Below are 18658 nucleotides of genomic sequence, written 5' to 3' on the forward strand. Positions count from 1 at the left end.
CCAACTGTGCAGCTTTTCTTTGAAGGCAGATTATGACCAATCACATTCCTTAGTAGCTATTGTTGGTACATTGCATGCTGTCTGCATGTTAATAATTATGAATGATGCCATTTCTACAATTCACTCTTGGTTTCTACCTTGATCAACAAATTGTAGAGTTTGACAATATTATAATAGGAGTGTTGCTACACACTGCAACAGTGCATGGTGGGAGAAGCAAACTGTGTGATGTGTATAAGGGGGGGGGGCTGGGGGGGGGGGGGAGGGATAGCAGGGTAGTGGTGGGGGATGTTAAAGTGCTGCTTGTGGGAACATTCAGGTACCAGGTGAGGATACAGTTGGGCAGCTAGGTGGTGTCAAGAGATTAGACAGCGGGAAAGTGTGGGTGTATGTATCGAGGGGGGGGGGGGGGGGGGGGGGGATGGGCGGAGGCAGCACAAAAGGGCAGAAGTATAAAGACTATGGGTCTGTTAGTGGAATAGAGGGCTGTGTGGGGCTGGAATTGGAACAGGGAAGTGAATAGAAGTGCAAAGAACAATGACTGTGGATTAAGCCCAGAGTTTTGCAGCAACATGGAATGTATTGTAGGGAGAGTTCCAACTGATGCTGTTCAAAAAGGCTAGTGGTGGTCGGAGGGATCCAGGTGGCACAGGCAGTGAAGTATTGCAGCCACTGAAATGAAGAACATGGTTTTGGACAGCATACTCAACAACTGGCTGGCCCAGATAATATCTAGTCACAGTTTTTTGTGAACAGACAACTTGTTGTCATGTCCACATAGACTGCAGGTAGAGGCTGCTATTTACCTTGTAGATCACATGACTGGTTTCACATGTAGCCCTGCCTTTGATGGGATATGTGATGCTTGTGACCAGATAGGAGTAGGTGGTGGTGGGAGGATGTATAGGACAGGCCTTGCATATAGGTCTATTAGTGATGAGAGCCTTCAGGTAAGGGTTTGGGAGCAGGGGTTTTGTAGGGATGCAGATGACACATCTATATTAATTGAAAACCAGGAGCCAGAAAACATCCCTCTTTACATAATAAACACAATGAACAAACTAGAAACATGATTCCAACTGAATGGATTAAGACTGAACATCCCCAAAACCCACATGGTCCAATTCAGAACAAAACAGCCAAAGCCCCAAGAAATTAAAATAACCCATAAAAATCAGGATATAGAAGAAGTGGAATCTGTGATGTTTTTAGCGTTAAACCTAGATAAAAATTTAAATTGGAATAAACATGTTGACCACCTGTTAAACAAATTATGTAGCTTTGCATTTGCTATGCAAATGTTAACTGGTGCAACAGACATGAATACAAGGAAAATTGCATACCACAGCTACTTTCAATCAGTTATAAGGTATGGTATTATTTTTTGGGAAAATTCAAGCAATATATTGCGCATACTAAAGTTACAGAAAAGAATAATAAGGAGCATGTGTACTGGCCATCCAAGGACATAATGTCACCCACTATTTGAAAAACAACAGTTATTAACAGTTCCCTCCTTATACATCTATGATATTATCATCTTTCTACACAGCAATTTAGAGTTATTAGAGAAAAACTGTTTCAATCACATGTATAACATGAGAAAAAAAAAGACAATTTTATGCTTCCCACCCATCGCTTAAACCTATATGCGCAGTCTCCTCAGTATATGTCAATGAAAATTCATAACAAGCTAAAAGGGAAGAATGTTCTGAGTATGAACCTAGAGACACTGAAAACAAAGCTATATGATATACTTGTCAAATGCTGTTACTACACTGTTGAGGAGTTCATGAAGGATGAACTGAACATTTGAGCAGAATAAATTTACACATAGTCTAGTGTGTAAATGTAGCTGTCCTTCAAAATGGGAGGAAAGAAAAATAAAAGTTAATATTAATATTAAAATTCTTTGTACCAATTATTCTTTAAGTTATGTTATCCATTTTTTTATGTGTCTCCTGTACACTAATTATATGATTAGAAATGGTATGTTATGAGATGAATAAAACACTATTCACTATGTTCCAAGTTGCTCATGCCCATCCACCCCCACTTGCCCATTCTCTCACTCATTCAACCCAACTCACTGTCTATTATCTCTGTGTGTATCTCTAAATGTCAATGTCTCCTGTCTTACAATCACAGCCTCCTTCACTCTATCCTAAAACTACTGTTTTCTCTTGCTGTCACTGTATCCCTCTTGCTCTCTCTTACTACTGCTATTTCTTTCATTCCTTCCCACTGCTGCTGTATCTTTTCACTATCACTGTCTCATTTCCCTTTAGTGCCATTGTTGTAGACTATGTGTTGCATTATCACTGGCTCATGATTAATGAAAAGAACTTTATGGGGCAGGAAAATTTTGGTTATTTACTTGTGTGAAACTGAATAACTCAAATAGTGGAGGTGCTGACTTGCAGATAGACAAGCAGGAGTCTGTCAAACTAGCTAGTTTTCAGTCAACAATGGTGTGTGTTTCCAATGAAGGTCTTTTGGCTGAAAACTTTCTGCTTTGACGATCTCTTTGTTATGCCTATCTGCAACTCACCATCTTCACTGCATGGTGAGTAGTAATCTATCCTTTCCATAATATTGTTCTTATTCCATCCTGGATTTTCCATTGTTTGAAGTAACTCAAAAGTAATTTTACACCATTAATTTCACTGGAATTTACCTACAGATAAATTCTGAATCTGCTTCAGTACAACACATGGTTCCCAGCACCCTTCCAATGATAACTGAGAATCTATGCAGCATATTTCTTGATGCTATGTCACTTTATAAATTACATTTTCAATTCATGCTTGATATTATGTGGCTATTTAACATGCTCACGCAGGGTATCTGTGAAATTCTGTATGCCAGAAACTGATCAAAATTTGTGTGGCTGTTGGACATCCCAAATAGCAAAACTCCTTTCCTACTTTAAGTGTCTCATTTCCTAATCTAATTATTGGTCTGTCACGTTATTTATACTTTACCATATAAATAGCATGACGGACCATAATTCACAAAATACCAATATCAAACCCCTATCAGACTCACTACAAGCAAAAAGTTTTATGTTAGAAAATAGTTTCACAATTCATTCATATGTTCTGGTCTGTCACGTTATTAATACTTTACCATATAAATAGCATGATGGACCATAATTCACAAAATACCAATATCAAACCCCTATCAGACTAATTACAAGCAAAAAGTTTTATGTTAGAAAATAGTTTCACAATTCATTCATATGTTCTGGTCTGTCACGTTATTTATACTTTACCATATAAATAGCATGACGGACCATAATTCACAAAATACCAATATCAAACCCCTATCAGACTCACTACAAGCAAAAAGTTTTATGTTAGAAAATAGTTTCACAATTCATTTATGTGTTCCAGTTTCTCATGCATGAGATTGAAAAGTAGAAGTATGAAATTTTTATATAAATGTGGAATTTTTTTATTCTTCTATATTATTTGTTTAATGTTCCTGTTTCTTCTCCTTCCTCATTCCAACTGTGTCATCACTAATCCCTTAAATATTCCTGTCATTGTCAAAACTTATTCTCCTGTTAAATTCATTAATCCTGACAGAATCACAGGTTCAGTTATCCTGCCTTTATTCTCTGGTGAGGCATTATTGCGTGATCATGTGACCAGTTTTCCATACTATTTCTAGAATAAAACTTAAGCTTCTGCTAACCAGGGACTCACTCTTAGTAGTGTAGAGATCTGACAAAAATTTTCTGCCAAAATTTCATTTTCTTGGATACACTGAAAAGATAATACCATATATACTCGAAAATCCGGGCATGTTTTTCCTGAATTTTGGGTTGAGAAACTGGGGTGCACGGGGTGCACATTGTTCGTACTGCTCCACATCCAACAATACATCCCATTATACTATTGCATTGTTGTGGCCTCAGCCCGTGATGCATCAGTAGCACGTTAGGAGTGAAGCATTAACATCTTCAAACTTGTTAATTATGGCTACATGTTCTCATTCTTGCTCAGACACTGCTGAAGAAGAAGTGAAATTATTGAAGAAGCCAAGAATACTGAAAACCGTGCAGCAGGAAGAAAGTACGACATGAGTGAGAGTTGTATTCGCAACTGGTGAAAAAATAAAACAGCTTCAAGAAACTAATAGTAATTGCTGGGTATTTTGCGGCCAAAAAGCAAAGCATCGGGACATCGAGAAAAGGCTCTGCGATTATGTAGATCAGAAGTGACAATACGGATGTGCAGCGATGAGTGAAATGGACCAACTTAAAACATAGTCTTTAGCCAAAGAACTAGGCATTACCAGTTTCAAAGCGAGCCAGGGCTGGCTATCAAGATTTTTCAACCAAAATGGTTTAGGATTCTGGATGAAAACTACTATTGCTCAGCGGCTTCCAGATGATTACAAGAGGAAAAAAAGTGAATTTTCATTGTTATGTGATAAATCTAGACCATAAACAGTCCTATATATTATTGCAAATTGGTAATGCGGAGCCTAGACCAGTCTATTTCGAATAGCCGCTCAAGACAGTGAACGGGAAAGGAGAATCCAGCATCATAATATGAACTGGCGGCAGTGGGAAACAAAGATGTACAGTGATGTTGTGTGTAACTGACAATGGACAAAAGCTACCACCTGCGTGATATTTTAAAGGAAAACTATTCCAAAAATATCAATAAAAGTCATACTGGTATAAGTGAGAGTGAATCCAAAACAGTTGATGGACAATGAACTTATAATTGACTGGGTAACACATGTTTGGCAATGTCGTTCTGGTGCATTACGGAATTTACACAACATGTTGGTCCTGGACAGCTTCTGCGGACATACAACTAAGGAAGTGCAAGATAAATTACAAAAAGGGAAAACTTACTTGGTCATTATCCCAGGAGGACTATCATCCATCCTACAATCACTAGATGCGTGTATAAACACGCCATTCAAAGCTACACTTGAACAGTGATATACGCAACGGATGGCTGATGAAAACCATAAACTCACGCCTAGTGGAAAATTCAAATGGCCGGATTTGTCCCAGATTTGTGAATGGGTGAAGAGTGCATGGGGTCCATTCGCAACTACTGGTGGAAAAATCCTTCAAAAAATGTGGAATCGCAAATTCACTGGATGGAACAGATGAAGACACTCTATGGAAAGATGGTGAAGATGACAATCGTTCTCCCACTAGTGATGACGATGAAAGTGATGAATTGTGTGGTAAGAGAGGAAACGTACTGGTATTGACTAAAATAAGTTATTGCACATATCTTATTAACAAATTCTTAAACAAGATAATTAATCTTTTTTTTTCTATTGTAGGTATGCGTAGAGTCCTGGATGGCAGTGATAATATTCCCCGGCCACCTGATCATCCAATGGGCCAGCCGGCCAGCTACACTCTGCTTGTCGCCCGCCTGCCGGCTGGCCAGCTGCATTTTAACGATGTATCAACCTGTACGGCAGCGTTGCTTCAAACCAGTAGTTATTTTACACACTTTTGAACACATCGTAACCTTGGAACAAATTTTTTCCTTGTAAATAAAACAAACTAAAGGAAAAAATATTTTTTTGTACTCTTCCTCAAAATTGGAGTGTGCAGATTATTCGAGGGTGCGGATTATTTGTGTATATATGGTATGTAACCTTTGCTACCTGTTAGGCATTTGTTTCCACTCTGATAATCTGGTCCTATGGATTCTGCTAATAATTATAACAATGCTGATATCCACTCACCCTGTCAACCTTATGAAACAAGGTTTTTTACCTTCAACAATATGAATATGTCGCACCCTGAAATTGCTGCATGCGGCAGATACCCCAGTCCACCTGCCCCCCCACCCTCTACTTCCCCGTACATGCAGCTCTGATTACAGAAAACGTATAATGCCAAAAGAACCGACTCTTGTGATTCATCATTACAGTGCATGACATTAGCACTTTGCTGAAAGCAAGAAAACACTTCATCTAAAGGCACTTTCCAGACAGCAATAACAGACTGAATAGTACTGTAATGACTGTATAGCGAGTGCTCTCAGGGTTCCATTTTGTGAGAAGTAGAACAACAACTGCTTTTGTTGATGTTTTATGTAATACATAATTGCAGCAATAATGCAAGGTGAAAAGAGCGATGGCAGTGGTGAAAGAATCACAGTAAGCTTTAGAGGGAGCCTGTATGGGTGGACACTCAGGTGTGTGACCCTGTGGTAGGGTGAAGGAGGTCAGAAAACAGCTGGTTACATTAGTCTTAATGGTCTCTTCAGTGGATGGACAGGAGAAGGAAGTGAAACCATCAAAGGTTGATTAAGGCCCACATGCCACAATAAATTGAGTGGGAACACCAGTAATCAAGAGGCAATGATTGAGCTCTACAGTGAATTTTTCAACAGCTTTACCATAGACAGTGATCATAGTTCCACCTCACAAGTCAAGATTATATGTGCAAACAACACCTAACATTCTTTTATAGTCAGTGCAATAGTTAAAATAGCTCTGATAGCTGCAGATGGAATTGACCCACATTGCCAAGAAAAATGTCTCCAGGAGGGCAATGAAAAAGACAGGGGAGATGCATAAGAGAGTTTGTAGTTCAGCCAGGTGGCAGAAAAGTGCTACACATCCACTGGAGTACTATGCTATCAGTGTTCCATGGAGGCATGAAGGGACCAAGGAGACAGGTCATGTTGCAGGGCTGCCTGCTCCCTCTGGTTGCGAGGATATGTCATCAATACACATTTGTTTTGAATCATGGTTTGTAGAGGTGTCCAGAAACACATAGTCCACCATGGATGCTATGAACATGCACAGTCTGGCTCCATGGTAGCCACCTGGATGTCCACTATTTATTGTCCTTGTCCTTGTCCTCACCCTCCTAATCCTCCTCATGGTACTCATTTTACTCATCCTCCTCATTCTCAGATGGTTTTGCCTTCTTCAAGGGCTTGTATGCCCCAGTTTATGGGACAGAGGAGGAACACAAAGTCCTACATCCTGCAACATGTGGCTCCTTCAACCACTGACTGGCTTCTGGTTGCAGGTCAGGAGAGTCCTGGGAAGGGAGCATCCAAAGAGATCCCTCCCTTACAGGGAATGCTGGAGGAGAGTGTTGTTTATCCAGCCAAGGGTTGGAGACTGATGTTCACAGTGGGTAGGAAGTCAGCACTCCCAAACTTTGTGTGGGCAGCTGTAGGAGGAGGACCTCGAGCCTCATGGCGAAGTAGAAGACATGGAGAGTGAGAGTACGGGCATAACAGAGGATGAAGTTATAGCCCTAGCCTACAAGCTAATCACGGTCTTACATGTAGGATGTATAGCACCATATTTCTTCTTGGCATCTTGTCAGTTTGTAAGTCAATCTAGGGGCTCGTATTCTGGAATTTTCTTTTCCCACTGGACAAATATAGAGCCCAGTGAACAAAGGGAATCATGCTCCCCATAAGTGACACAGTCACAGTGATAGCACAAAGTATGCTCGAATCTAACTTACATCGACGATCAGTATAAATGGAACTGCCACTGCAACACAAAAACATTTGTTCAAATTGCAAACATTTGTTCAAATTGCAAACATTTGTAGCACCTTGTGGGAGGAGGAACATACACCTTGTCACTGCAGTGATACACCATCAACTTTCTCAGGCAACAAATCGACTTCAAAAGCAAAGATGAAGTTTCCAGTATCCACTGTGTTGTCTTACATCCTACACAACCAACATCATAGGTATACTGCAGTGAAGACTAGACATCAATATCAGTTTAATGTGTGGGCTGGAATCTTAGGTCTGGTAGGACTGTATGTTTTCCTAGTACAGCTTACAGTTGCTGCCTACTTTATGACAGGCCCTGGCTATTGAGGAACATGTGACTTATGTCTGATGGAGCACCATTACATTCCAGTCTCAGTGTTCTGATTGTATTGAATGGATGGACAGGTGGAGAGAACCAGTTCTGTGGCCTGCACGTTCTTCAAACTGTAATCTTTTGCAGTATTATCTCTGGGGATAGCTTAAAAACTGGTTCATCCACCTGATCACAATGCACAAATGATACATCAATGTGACACAGAAGACCACAAAAGCATTCAAAACTATTTGAAATTGTGCAACAGTTCACTATTTGATGAGTACATACGTGTTCAGAAAGAAGCAGATGATATTTTAAGCATTTATTATAAGTCTCTATTTTGCTACAAAAATTTCGTTAGTAACTCAAAAACAACAGTTTTTTGAAATGTGTATACATAACCTTTTTTATTTCTTTTTCCATAATACACCTTTCCCCAAAGTTTTTGGAAGTAGCTATGCAGGTAAGTTAAAGACATCAATACAAATATATTTTGCTGCAGATAGAGAATAGAATAATTTTTACTAAGTATTTAGGTGAACTGAATATATTTAAGTACTTAATTGGAATAGTGTAGTTTTTCATGTGGTGTTATGGTGTTGGGTAGTTCTACCAAGTTTCTGAGGTCATCAATACCATTTCTTTTCTTTGTAGGGTTTCTATATTGTATAATTTTCTGAGGGATGTTTATTATTCTTATGTTAGTTTGTCTCCATCCAAAACTCTCAGTCCCTTGTGGCAGTCTCATACATTAAATTAATGGATATTATGGACTGAAATGATTTTCAAGTGGACAATATTTGTTTCTTCATGCCATAACAGCGAGGGTGTGATGTACCTATCACAGTTTTTAATTTGTTTTCTCTTCCTTTGCGAAGTTTATGTTTCTGTATTCCTTACAGAAATGTGTTACATAGGTATCATATGACCTGTCAGAACGAGTTTAATGCTTAAGAACTAATTATGTGATTAAGAGGGTGTCCTATATGTAGGTTGTCTGTCGTGTATCATAATTACATTTGTGGGACACACTTCTAGGGAAATTGATGACATTTCAAAGTTAATAGAAGTTAGCGCTACATCAAACAAACGTTTCAGCAATCACATAGTATTATACATCATGAACACTTTTACATGTACACCACATTTCACTTTACATATCTTTTGGTTTTTGCATGGGAAAGGTTGCAGTCAGACTGTTTCTCTTGGACCATCACACAGTGATCTCTTCTGTGAATTCTGGAGTCTTGATGCTCTGTCTTTGATGGCTTCCTTTTACACATGCATATTTAGGCATTTGTTTCCAGGGAGGATGTTACAATATGGCATCAAAATTCAAGATGCACCAGTTTCTCATTATCTATGTACATGTCACGCATTTTGTTCAGCTGTATGACTGCAGTGCACTATTAAAGTGAAGTATCATTTTTTCCCTCTGACAAATGTTCTGTACAGGCTTATGTTATCATCAGCACAATTAACTCCTCCTGCATTTTCATAGCAAAGATAAATCATTTGAGGTTGTTAGATCATTATTTTTTCTTTTCACTCTTCAAAAATATTTTTCACTATGTGAAGTGGTTTTACTGTTGTGGAGCTGGAAAAATTGTGACCACGCTATTCCAATTTCATCTGGTAACTACTATATTGCTTGGCTTGTGACTCTTGAAATTAATTGTTTCCCGAGCAGATTTCTTCATCTTCTTCTTGTTCAGTAGGGGAATCTGAGATCAGCTTCCATTCAATTGTCCATGCATCTTGGATTCCTTTATCATATAATTTAATAAGGAAGGAAAATGATGTGATGCAATTGTCAAAACCAGGGGAAAATAGTATTTCCCCAAACTCAGCAACACTGAATAATACTGACGAATGATACTTGCTCCTAAGCCCAATTGTTTGTAGTTCTGCAGTATGGTGGTACTTTAATTTGGGCAAGGATACATATTTTTAAAGTATCAAGTCCTCGCAGCTTCAGTCCAAGTTTTGTAGCCATACTATACTTTTTTTTCTACAATGAACTGCCTGCACCAATTTTTACTGAAATATGGCACCATTCTTTTATCAGTGCTCTGATTTCCTTCATGGAGTGTATTGATTGTTTTGGAATCATTTGGCAAGCAAGTGAAATAACTGCCTCATGTCAGTCAGCCTGTTTGGCTTATTTAGATCATCACTGTCACGTAAGTAATAAGTCTACTTTAGTTACTATGATTTTGAATCCACAATGGGAAAAAAGATGCAGCAACATGTTCTGCCGCAATTCTTCAGTATAACTGCTAACTGAAATTACTTCAATAAATGACCTAATTTCAATTGAAGTCACATCACTAAGTCTAATAAACTGGAAACATATTGGTATGTGACTGTAACAGTCATTATTAAAAATGACCAGATCATTTGAAAAGGTCTTGAATTGTTGGGAACATAATATTGTTGACACCAATCTTAATTAAACTCAGCCAAGTTACCTTTCTCCCAGTACCACCATTTTCATTCTGTCTGCTTTCCCTTGCACTTACCATTTCTCCTCTTGCTCCGTTCATTCTCAGTGTGTTCACATTCGATAACTAGTTGTTCTCTTTTAACACATTCAATTACTTGATCTTCATTACCAGTTCTCAATTGTTTCCCTTGAAAATTATCTAAATCTGCAATAGTTTCATCACCTGAATCCTCACCAGTCACACCATTTCAGGAATAAGCCAGACAGAGTGCTGTTAGTGAAAGTTGCCTGATGCTGTTCATAGTGTCATCACTCTATACATCATTTCCAAGGATTCTCTCAAACTGATCCAAATTGAAACACATATATAACAAAAATTATAGTACATTAACATTTACTATAAATGAACTCCCTTTTTTGTGACTGGCACACTATATATAGTAGGGCAATATATAACACTGAACGCTGTGTATCACTGTTGGCAACATACTATTTTAACACAACATAATAAATTGTTTTGTTTTCAGGTTGTGGATGTAAAACTAACAGATTCAAACAAATAAAGTGTTTATTACACAAATGTGTTTGTACAGAATGAGGTACGATTCTGCCTGTTTCGAAGCATGACACACACACACACACATACACACACACACACACACACACACACACACACACACACAGACACACACACACACACACACAAAATTACTCAAATATGATTTATGATGCCAGTGAACTCCACTGGAACAAAGCTACATGTAAAACATTTGCTATGAAATAGAGGAACACAAAAAACTAGATCGAAAGGGAATGACAAACTTACCTAAGATGACATGTAGCTTAAACAACAGATGTCAGTGCACTAAAAGTTATCATCGGGTGCCACAGTCATGCCACAGGTAAGGTCTGGTGGATATGGTGGCAAAGCTGCAGGGTCAGCCGTACTAGGTGCGATCGACCAGGCCAATCGGGCGCAAAAAACTGCTAGGGTCATATTAATCCAAGTCAGAACTACAAAAAACAGACAAAGAGAGGAGTTGAACAACTATATGTCAGCCCCAAATGGTCAGAATAAGAGACCACTAGAAATGGACATGTAAAAAAGGCTAAAAAAAACACCATACAGAAATGTATGTCATAAACTAAAAATTAAATGGTCTTCGACTTATTGCTTTGCAGATAAAACGTAAAAGGCAGTTACAGCCCGCAAACAACGATGGCTAAAAAGGCATTAATGATATGCTGCTGAATTACAATAATCTCATCCCCACTGGTGAGATGGTGAGAAAACACCATCCATGATGCTGGGAGAGGCTTCATAAACTGAAGAGTGTTCCCATGAAGCGAGCACCATTGGTGATGGAAAACGGACACCACTGCCTGACAAACGACAACAAAGACCATCGGAGGGAATATAGTAACTAGTGGGCTGATGTATGAGGACTGCAGCTGCCACTAACACGTGCAATTGGCTGGGCGCAAGGCATTTCACTCGCAAGGACCTGTGTTCACAAGGCACAGTGCTCATGAGGTACTGCGCTCCCAAGGCAGTGCAGTTTGCCAGAAACATCAGGTGTGGTTGTGAGGCAGTGTACTCGGCCAGACACAAGAGATTCAGTGGAGACGCTGTGCAGGCAGCCAGGACATTCAGGGTGGGTCGTGACGCTGTGCAGTCGAAAGGCCTTCCGGTGCGGTTGTGGCAGTGTGGTCAGCCCAGACAATGGGGTGGGGTCAAAGGCAGTGCAACGGCCATGCCCTTCAGGTGTGGTTGTGAGGCAGTGGAGTCCGCCAGTCCCTTCAGGTGCGGTCAAGAGGCAGTGTGATCAGCCAGGCCCATCAGGTGAGGTTGTGAGGTGATGCAGTCGACCAGCCCCATCAGGTGGGGTCGTGAGGCAGTGTGGTCATGTGGTCAGGCTAGGCCCATGTGGGGGAGCACAGTGAGATGGTGCACTCAGCACAGCGCATCATGCGGTGTATGAGTTAATGCAGTCAGCATGGCCCATCTGGTGGAGTCTAAGGCGGTGAAGCCAACACGGCCCATTAAGTGAGAATGTGGAGCAGTGGGGTTGTGAAGCAGTGGGCTCTGCCAAGCCCATAAAGTGAGGTTGTGAGGGGGGCATTTGGTGAGGCCCATCAGGTAAGGACATCATGATGCACAATTGGCCAGGTCCATCAGGTGGGGTCGTGACAAGGTGCAGTCGTCCAGGCCCATTAGGTGGGGTCGTGAGGTGGCACGGTCGGCCAGGCAAATCAGGTAGGGACAAGAGGCAGTGTGGTCGGTGAGGCACATCTGGAAGGGTTGTGACGCAGTGTGACCAGCCAGCCCCATCAATTGGCATCATGCGGCAGTGCGGCACTGAAATCAAACAAGTATATAAGATGAAGTCATGAGGCGGTGCAGTACTGCACTCATCTAGGCCCATCAGTTGGGCCCTTCATGTGGTCTGGCAGTGTGGATGGCTGGGCCAATCATGTGGGGTCGTGAGGTGAAGAGTTGGCATGGCATATCAGGTGTGGACACGAGGCAGAGCAGTCAGCATCGCCCAACAGGTATGGTTGTGGGGCAGTACGGCAGTGTGGTCTGCAGGCACATCATTGCGACATGAGGCACAGTGGTCGGCCAGGCCCATCAGGTAGGGTTGTGCGACTGAGTGGTTGGCAAGCCAAACCCTGTGCAGTACTGTGGCAGAGTAGTGGGCCAGGCAGGTCCAGTGGGGGAACTAGGCATAACGGTTGGCCAGGCAAAGGAGATGTGGGCGCTAGGCAAAGTGTTCGGCAAAGACCATCAGGTGGGGTTGCGAGGACGTGCATTTGGCCAAGCCCTCCAGGGGGGGGGGGGGGGGGGGGGGGCGTGAGGCAGGGTGGTCAGCACGGCCCAATAAATAGGGTGGTTACATGGAATGGCAGTGCAGTCAGGAGACCCATCAAGAGTGGTCGTGAGCTGGTGACACAGTGTGCTTGGCCAGACCCATCAGGTGGGGCAGTGAGTCAGTGGTGCAGTGCAATCGGTCAGACCCATCGTTTGTGGTCTTGAGGTGGAGCAGCAGAGCGGTGTGACAGGGCCATCAGGTGTTGTCTTTATGTGCTGCTGTGAACGAGGGAAAACCGGAGGTGCGCCAAGGCAGATCACTCCTACAGGACCATCAGGAGCAGTCGCAAGTAACAGAGATCAGCCATGCCCATCAGGTGAGGCAGAGAGACAGAGCACTCAGCCAGTCTGATCGAGAGGCATTGTGGTCAGCCAGGCTCATCAAATGTTGTCACAATCCAGACCAGTCAGCCTGGCCAATCAAGTACGATTGGGAGACATGGCGGTCAGCCAGGCCCAACAGTTGCTGTCAGGAAGCAGAATAGTCAGCCAGGCCCAACAGTTGCTGTCAGGAAGCAGAATAGTCAGCCAGGAACAACAGTTGCTGTCAGGAAGCAGAATAGACAGCCAGGCCCAACAGATGCACTCATGAGGAGGTGCAGCAGTGTGGTATGCAATGTCCATCAGGTAAGGCCGTATGGCAAACCGTTCCGACAGTCAAATCCCATGAGTTGGGAGGCTGTACGGTCGGCGGGCCGTGTCCTGACGCAGTGCGGTCGGCGAGGCCCGTCGGCCCGTGTCCTGACGCAGTGCAGTCAGCGAGGCCCGTCTGGCCGTGTCCTGACGCAGTGCGGTCGGCGAGGCCCGTCGGCCCGTGTCCTGACGCAGTGCAGTCAGTGAGGCCCGTCTGGCCGTGTCCTGATGCAGTGAGGTCGGCCAGGCCCGTCGGGCATCTGATTGTGGATGCCATCTGGCCCATAGGCTGTATTGTGGCACTGTGCCAGGGCGCTGTGGAGTTCCCACAAACTAAATGGGCCTTATACGCCTCAGGGCGGCGAGAAGCAAAAGAAAGCCGTCTTTCTATCGTGTGGCGTTTTAGCGCGTGAAATGTAGGTGGGTAATGCCCCGATGCAGAGGCCCGAAAATAGTGCTGTGCAAAATGCTCAGCGATTGCATTGGCATTGGTGGATAGCGCCCCGTTGATGGTAAGCCCTGGAACACCTGTAGAGTGCTGCAATTCAAAGATGCATCCAATATTCATCCACACCTGGGAGGCCTTTTGATCAGCTGCTGGGCCTGAGCACGGAGAAGTTTGAATAAAATGAGGTTCTCCAAAGATGGTTACCGCTTATGTTGCTGAAGAGCCTGCCGACGTTCTGTAATGGCTGCAGCGACCACCGGAGACCACGAAGGCACTGACTTTCGCCGGGGGCACCCTAATGAGCGAGGAATGGCATGTTCCACAGCGGAAACAATCGCAATCGCTGCAGTCAGTGCCCCAAGCGCCACATCGATGGTACCCTGGGGGAGAGATTCAACAGTGGCAGTAGAGGAGAATGTGTCCCAGTTTGCCTTGCTAAATACCCATCTAGGCAAGCGTTCATGGGAGCGACGCTGGGGTAGTGGAAGGGAGTTGGGAAAAAGGTCACTACCACACAAGTCGTCATGGACTCTCCAGTGGACCGATGGTACAAGCCCTGGGCTGCACAAAGACAGGTCTATGGCCAAGAACATGCCATGCGCCACACTGAAATGTGTGGCGGCGCCAGATTTTAAGAGGCGGAGGTCGAGTTGGGAGATGAGATTCTCAACCTCTCTGCCTCGGCCAGTAACCTTTGTTCCACCCCAAAGGCGATTGTGGGCATTAAAATCCCCCAGGAGAAGAAAATGCGTGGGGTGTTGGTCGACAAGTGCAGCCAATACGGTCAGGGAGACTGTACCACATGAAGGGAGATAGACACTGCAGACGGTTATGTCCTGGGTAGTCTTTACGTGGACGGCCACAGCTTCCAATGATATTTCGAAGGCCCCGGAGCACTATATACCCAGGTAAGGACATACATGCAGGCTCCACCTGACACACAATTGTAAGTGCTATGATTGCAGTAATAACCCCTTTATCCACGAGGACAGGGGTCCGCATTGCTGGGAACCAGGTTTCCTTGAGGGCAATGCAGAAAGCAGGTGTCATGCTTAGAAGCTGACATAGCTCAGAAAGATGGCTAAAATAACCGCCACAATTCCATTGGAGGATTGTACAAGCGTGTGCTGTAGGGGCATCAACGCACAGAAAAAGCAAATTTCTTCACAGAGTCACATGTTGCCTGTGACTAAGTGACTGAGCAGGCTGGTGCCTCTCCAGCCGAGCAGCCCGAGGGGGCTGGTGCCTCCCCAGCCGAGCAGCCAGAGTGGACTGTTGCCTCACCAGCCGAGCAGCCAGAGGGGGCTGGTGCCTCTCCAGAGGAGCAGCCAGAGGGGGCTGGTGCCTCTCCAGAGGAGCAGCCACAGGGGGCTGGTGCCTCTCCAGAGGAGCAGCCACAGGGGGCTGGTGCCTCTCCAGAGGAGCAGCCACAGGGGGCTGGTGCCTCTCCAGAGGAGCAGCCACAGGGGGCTGGTGCCTCTCCAGAGGAGCAGCCACAGGGGGCTGGTGCCTCTCCAGAGGAGCAGCCACAGGGGGCTGGTGCCTCTCCAGAGGAGCAGCCACAGGGGGCTGGTGCCTCTCCAGAGGAGCAGCCACAGGGGGCTGGTGCCTCTCCAGAGGAGCAGCCACAGGGGGCTGGTGCCTCTCCAGAGGAGCAGCCACAGGGGGCTGGTGCCTCTCCAGAGGAGCAGCCACAGGGGGCTGGTGCCTCTCCAGAGGAGCAGCCACAGGGGGCTGGTGCCTCTCCAGAGGAGCAGCCACAGGGGGCTGGTGCCTCTCCAGAGGAGCAGCCACAGGGGGCTGGTGTCTCTCCAGAGGAGCAGCCACAGGGGGCTGGTGCCTCTCCAGAGGAGCAGCCACAGGGGGCTGGTGCCTCTCCAGAGGAGCAGCCACAGGGGGCTGGTGCCTCTCCAGAGGAGCAGCCACAGGGGCCTGGTGCCTCTCCAGAGGAGCAGCCACAGGGGCCTGGTGCCTCTCCAGAGGAGCAGCCACAGGGGCCTGGTGCCTCTCCAGAGGAGCAGCCACAGGGGCCTGGTGCCTCTCCAGAGGAGCAGCCACAGGGGCCTGGTGCCTCTCCAGAGGAGCAGCCACAGGGGCCTGGTGCCTCTCCAGAGGAGCAGCCACAGGGGCCTGGTGCCTCTCCAGAGGAGCAGCCACAGGGGCCTGGTGCCTCTCCAGAGGAGCAGCCACAGGGGCCTGGTGCCTCTCCAGAGGAGCAGCCACAGGGGGCTGGTGCCTCTCCAGAGGAGCAGCCACAGGGGGCTGGTGCCTCTCCAGAGGAGCAGCCACAGGGGGCTGGTGCCTCAACAGAGGAGCAGCCACAGGGGGCTGGTGCCTCTCCAGAGGAGCAGCCACAGGGGGTTGGTGCCTTTCCAGAGGAGCAGCCACAGGGGGCTGGTGCCTCTCCAGCCGAGCAGCCAGAGGGGGCTGGTGCCTCTCCAGAGGAGCAGCCACAGGGGGCTGGTGCCTCTCCAGAGGAGCAGCCACAGGGGGCTGGTGCCTCTCCAGAGGAGCAGCCACAGGGGGCTGGTGCCTCTCCAGAGGAGCAGCCACAGGGGGCTGGTGCCTCTCCAGAGGAGCAGCCACAGGGGGCTGGTGCCTCTCCAGAGGAGCAGCCACAGGGGGCTGGTGCCTCTCCAGAGGAGCAGCCACAGGGGGCTGGTGCCTCTCCAGAGGAGCAGCCACAGGGGGCTGGTGCCTCTCCAGAGGAGCAGCCACAGGGGGCTGGTGCCTCTCCTGAGGAGCAGCCACAGGGGGCTGGTGCCTCTCCAGAGGAGCAGCCACAGGGGGCTGGTGCCTCTCCAGAGGAGCAGCCACAGGGGGCTGGTGCCTCTCCAGAGGAGCAGCCACAGGGGGCTGGTGCCTCTCCAGAGGAGCAGCCACAGGGGCCTGGTGCCTCTCCAGAGGAGCAGCCACAGGGGCCTGGTGCCTCTCCAGAGGAGCAGCCACAGGGGCCTGGTGCCTCTCCAGAGGAGCAGCCACAGGGGCCTGGTGCCTCTCCAGAGGAGCAGCCACAGGGGCCTGGTGCCTCTCCAGAGGAGCAGCCACAGGGGGCTGGTGCCTCTCCAGAGGAGCAGCCACAGGGGGCTGGTGCCTCTCCAGAGGAGCAGCCACAGGGGGCTGGTGCCTCTCCAGAGGAGCAGCCACAGGGGGCTGGTGCCTCTCCAGAGGAGCAGCCACAGGGGGCTGGTGCCTCTCCAGAGGAGCAGCCACAGGGGGCTGGTGCCTCTCCAGAGGAGCAGCCACAGGGGGCTGGTGCCTCTCCAGAGGAGCAGCCACAGGGGGCTGGTGCCTCTCCAGAGGAGCAGCCACAGGGGGCTGGTGCCTCTCCAGAGGAGCAGCCACAGGGGGCTGGTGCCTCAACAGAGGAGCAGCCACAGGGGGCTGGTGCCTCTCCAGAGGAGCAGCCACAGGGGGTTGGTGCCTTTCCAGAGGAGCAGCCACAGGGGGCTGGTGACTCTCCAGCCGAGCAGCCAGAGGGGGCTGGTGCCTCTCCAGCCGAGCAGCCAGAGGGGGCTGGTGCCTCTCCAGCCGAGCAGCCAGAGGGGGCTGGTGCCTCTCCAGCCGAGCAGCTAGAGGGGGCTGGTGCCTCTCCAGCCGAGCAGCTAGAGGGGCTGGTGCCTCTCCAGCTGAGAGGTGGGGATGAATGTCCATAGTTGTTTGGGGTCGCTGCTCCCAAATCGCGTGTTTTGGGAGCAGTGGAAGAGAGCGTTGCCCCTACCAGCAGTGGGGCAGGCGTAACTTTACTGTTCTGTGGGGCAACTGAGAAGGGAGTCTTGCAGTAACTGGTGGCGGTACAGTTGCAGCAGCATAACTCCTCAACAGAGATGTGGGGTTGAGCCGTTCTAGCTTCTTCCTTGCCTCTTGGTAAGTTAAATGGTCCAGGGTCTTAATTTCTTGTATCTTCAGCTCTCTTTGGTAGACTGCACAGTCTGGCGAGCAGTGAGAATGATGCTTCCCACAGTTAATGCACGTGGGAGGCGGAGCACATGGAGCATTAGGATGTGAAGATCGTCCACAATCACGCCACGTGGGGCTGGCAGTGCATCTGGAGGACATATGTCCTAACTTCCAGCACTGGAAGGATCGCATAGGGGGCAGGACATAGGGCTTGACATCGCACCGGTATATCATTACCTTGACCTTCTCAGGCAAGCAGTCACCCTAAAATGCCAGGATGAAGGCACCCTATTATCCTTGGCCCCATAAAGACACTACGGACGAAGTGCACACCTCGTCGTGCCAGGTTCTCCCGCAGCTCATCATCAGACTGTAGCAGAAGATCTCTATGAAAGGTAATCCCCTGGACCAAACTTAAGGACTTATGGGGAGTGACGTTAATGGGGATGTCACCGAGCTTCTCACAGGCAAGTAACGCCTCTGACTGTGCAGATTAAACGTCTTGTATCAGAATAGTCCC

The 18658-nt window shown here is 46.8% G+C and overlaps 1 protein-coding gene across 1 annotated transcript in view; it reads left to right on the forward strand.

Annotated features, from left to right (window-relative positions):
- The window catches only part of LOC126278716 (basic proline-rich protein-like), a 50224-nt gene that overhangs the window by 24120 nt on the left and 7446 nt on the right, over positions 1–18658 (forward strand). The window contains exons 2-3 of the mRNA XM_049978991.1: positions 5320–5454; positions 15460–17823. Of these exons, the coding sequence (XP_049834948.1) occupies positions 5320–5454; positions 15460–17823 (2499 nt within the window). The remainder of the gene's footprint in view (positions 1–5319; positions 5455–15459; positions 17824–18658) is intronic.

This window comes from Schistocerca gregaria, chromosome 6, assembly GCF_023897955.1.
Source record: "Schistocerca gregaria isolate iqSchGreg1 chromosome 6, iqSchGreg1.2, whole genome shotgun sequence".
NCBI classification, from domain to species: Eukaryota; Metazoa; Arthropoda; class Insecta; order Orthoptera; family Acrididae; genus Schistocerca; species Schistocerca gregaria.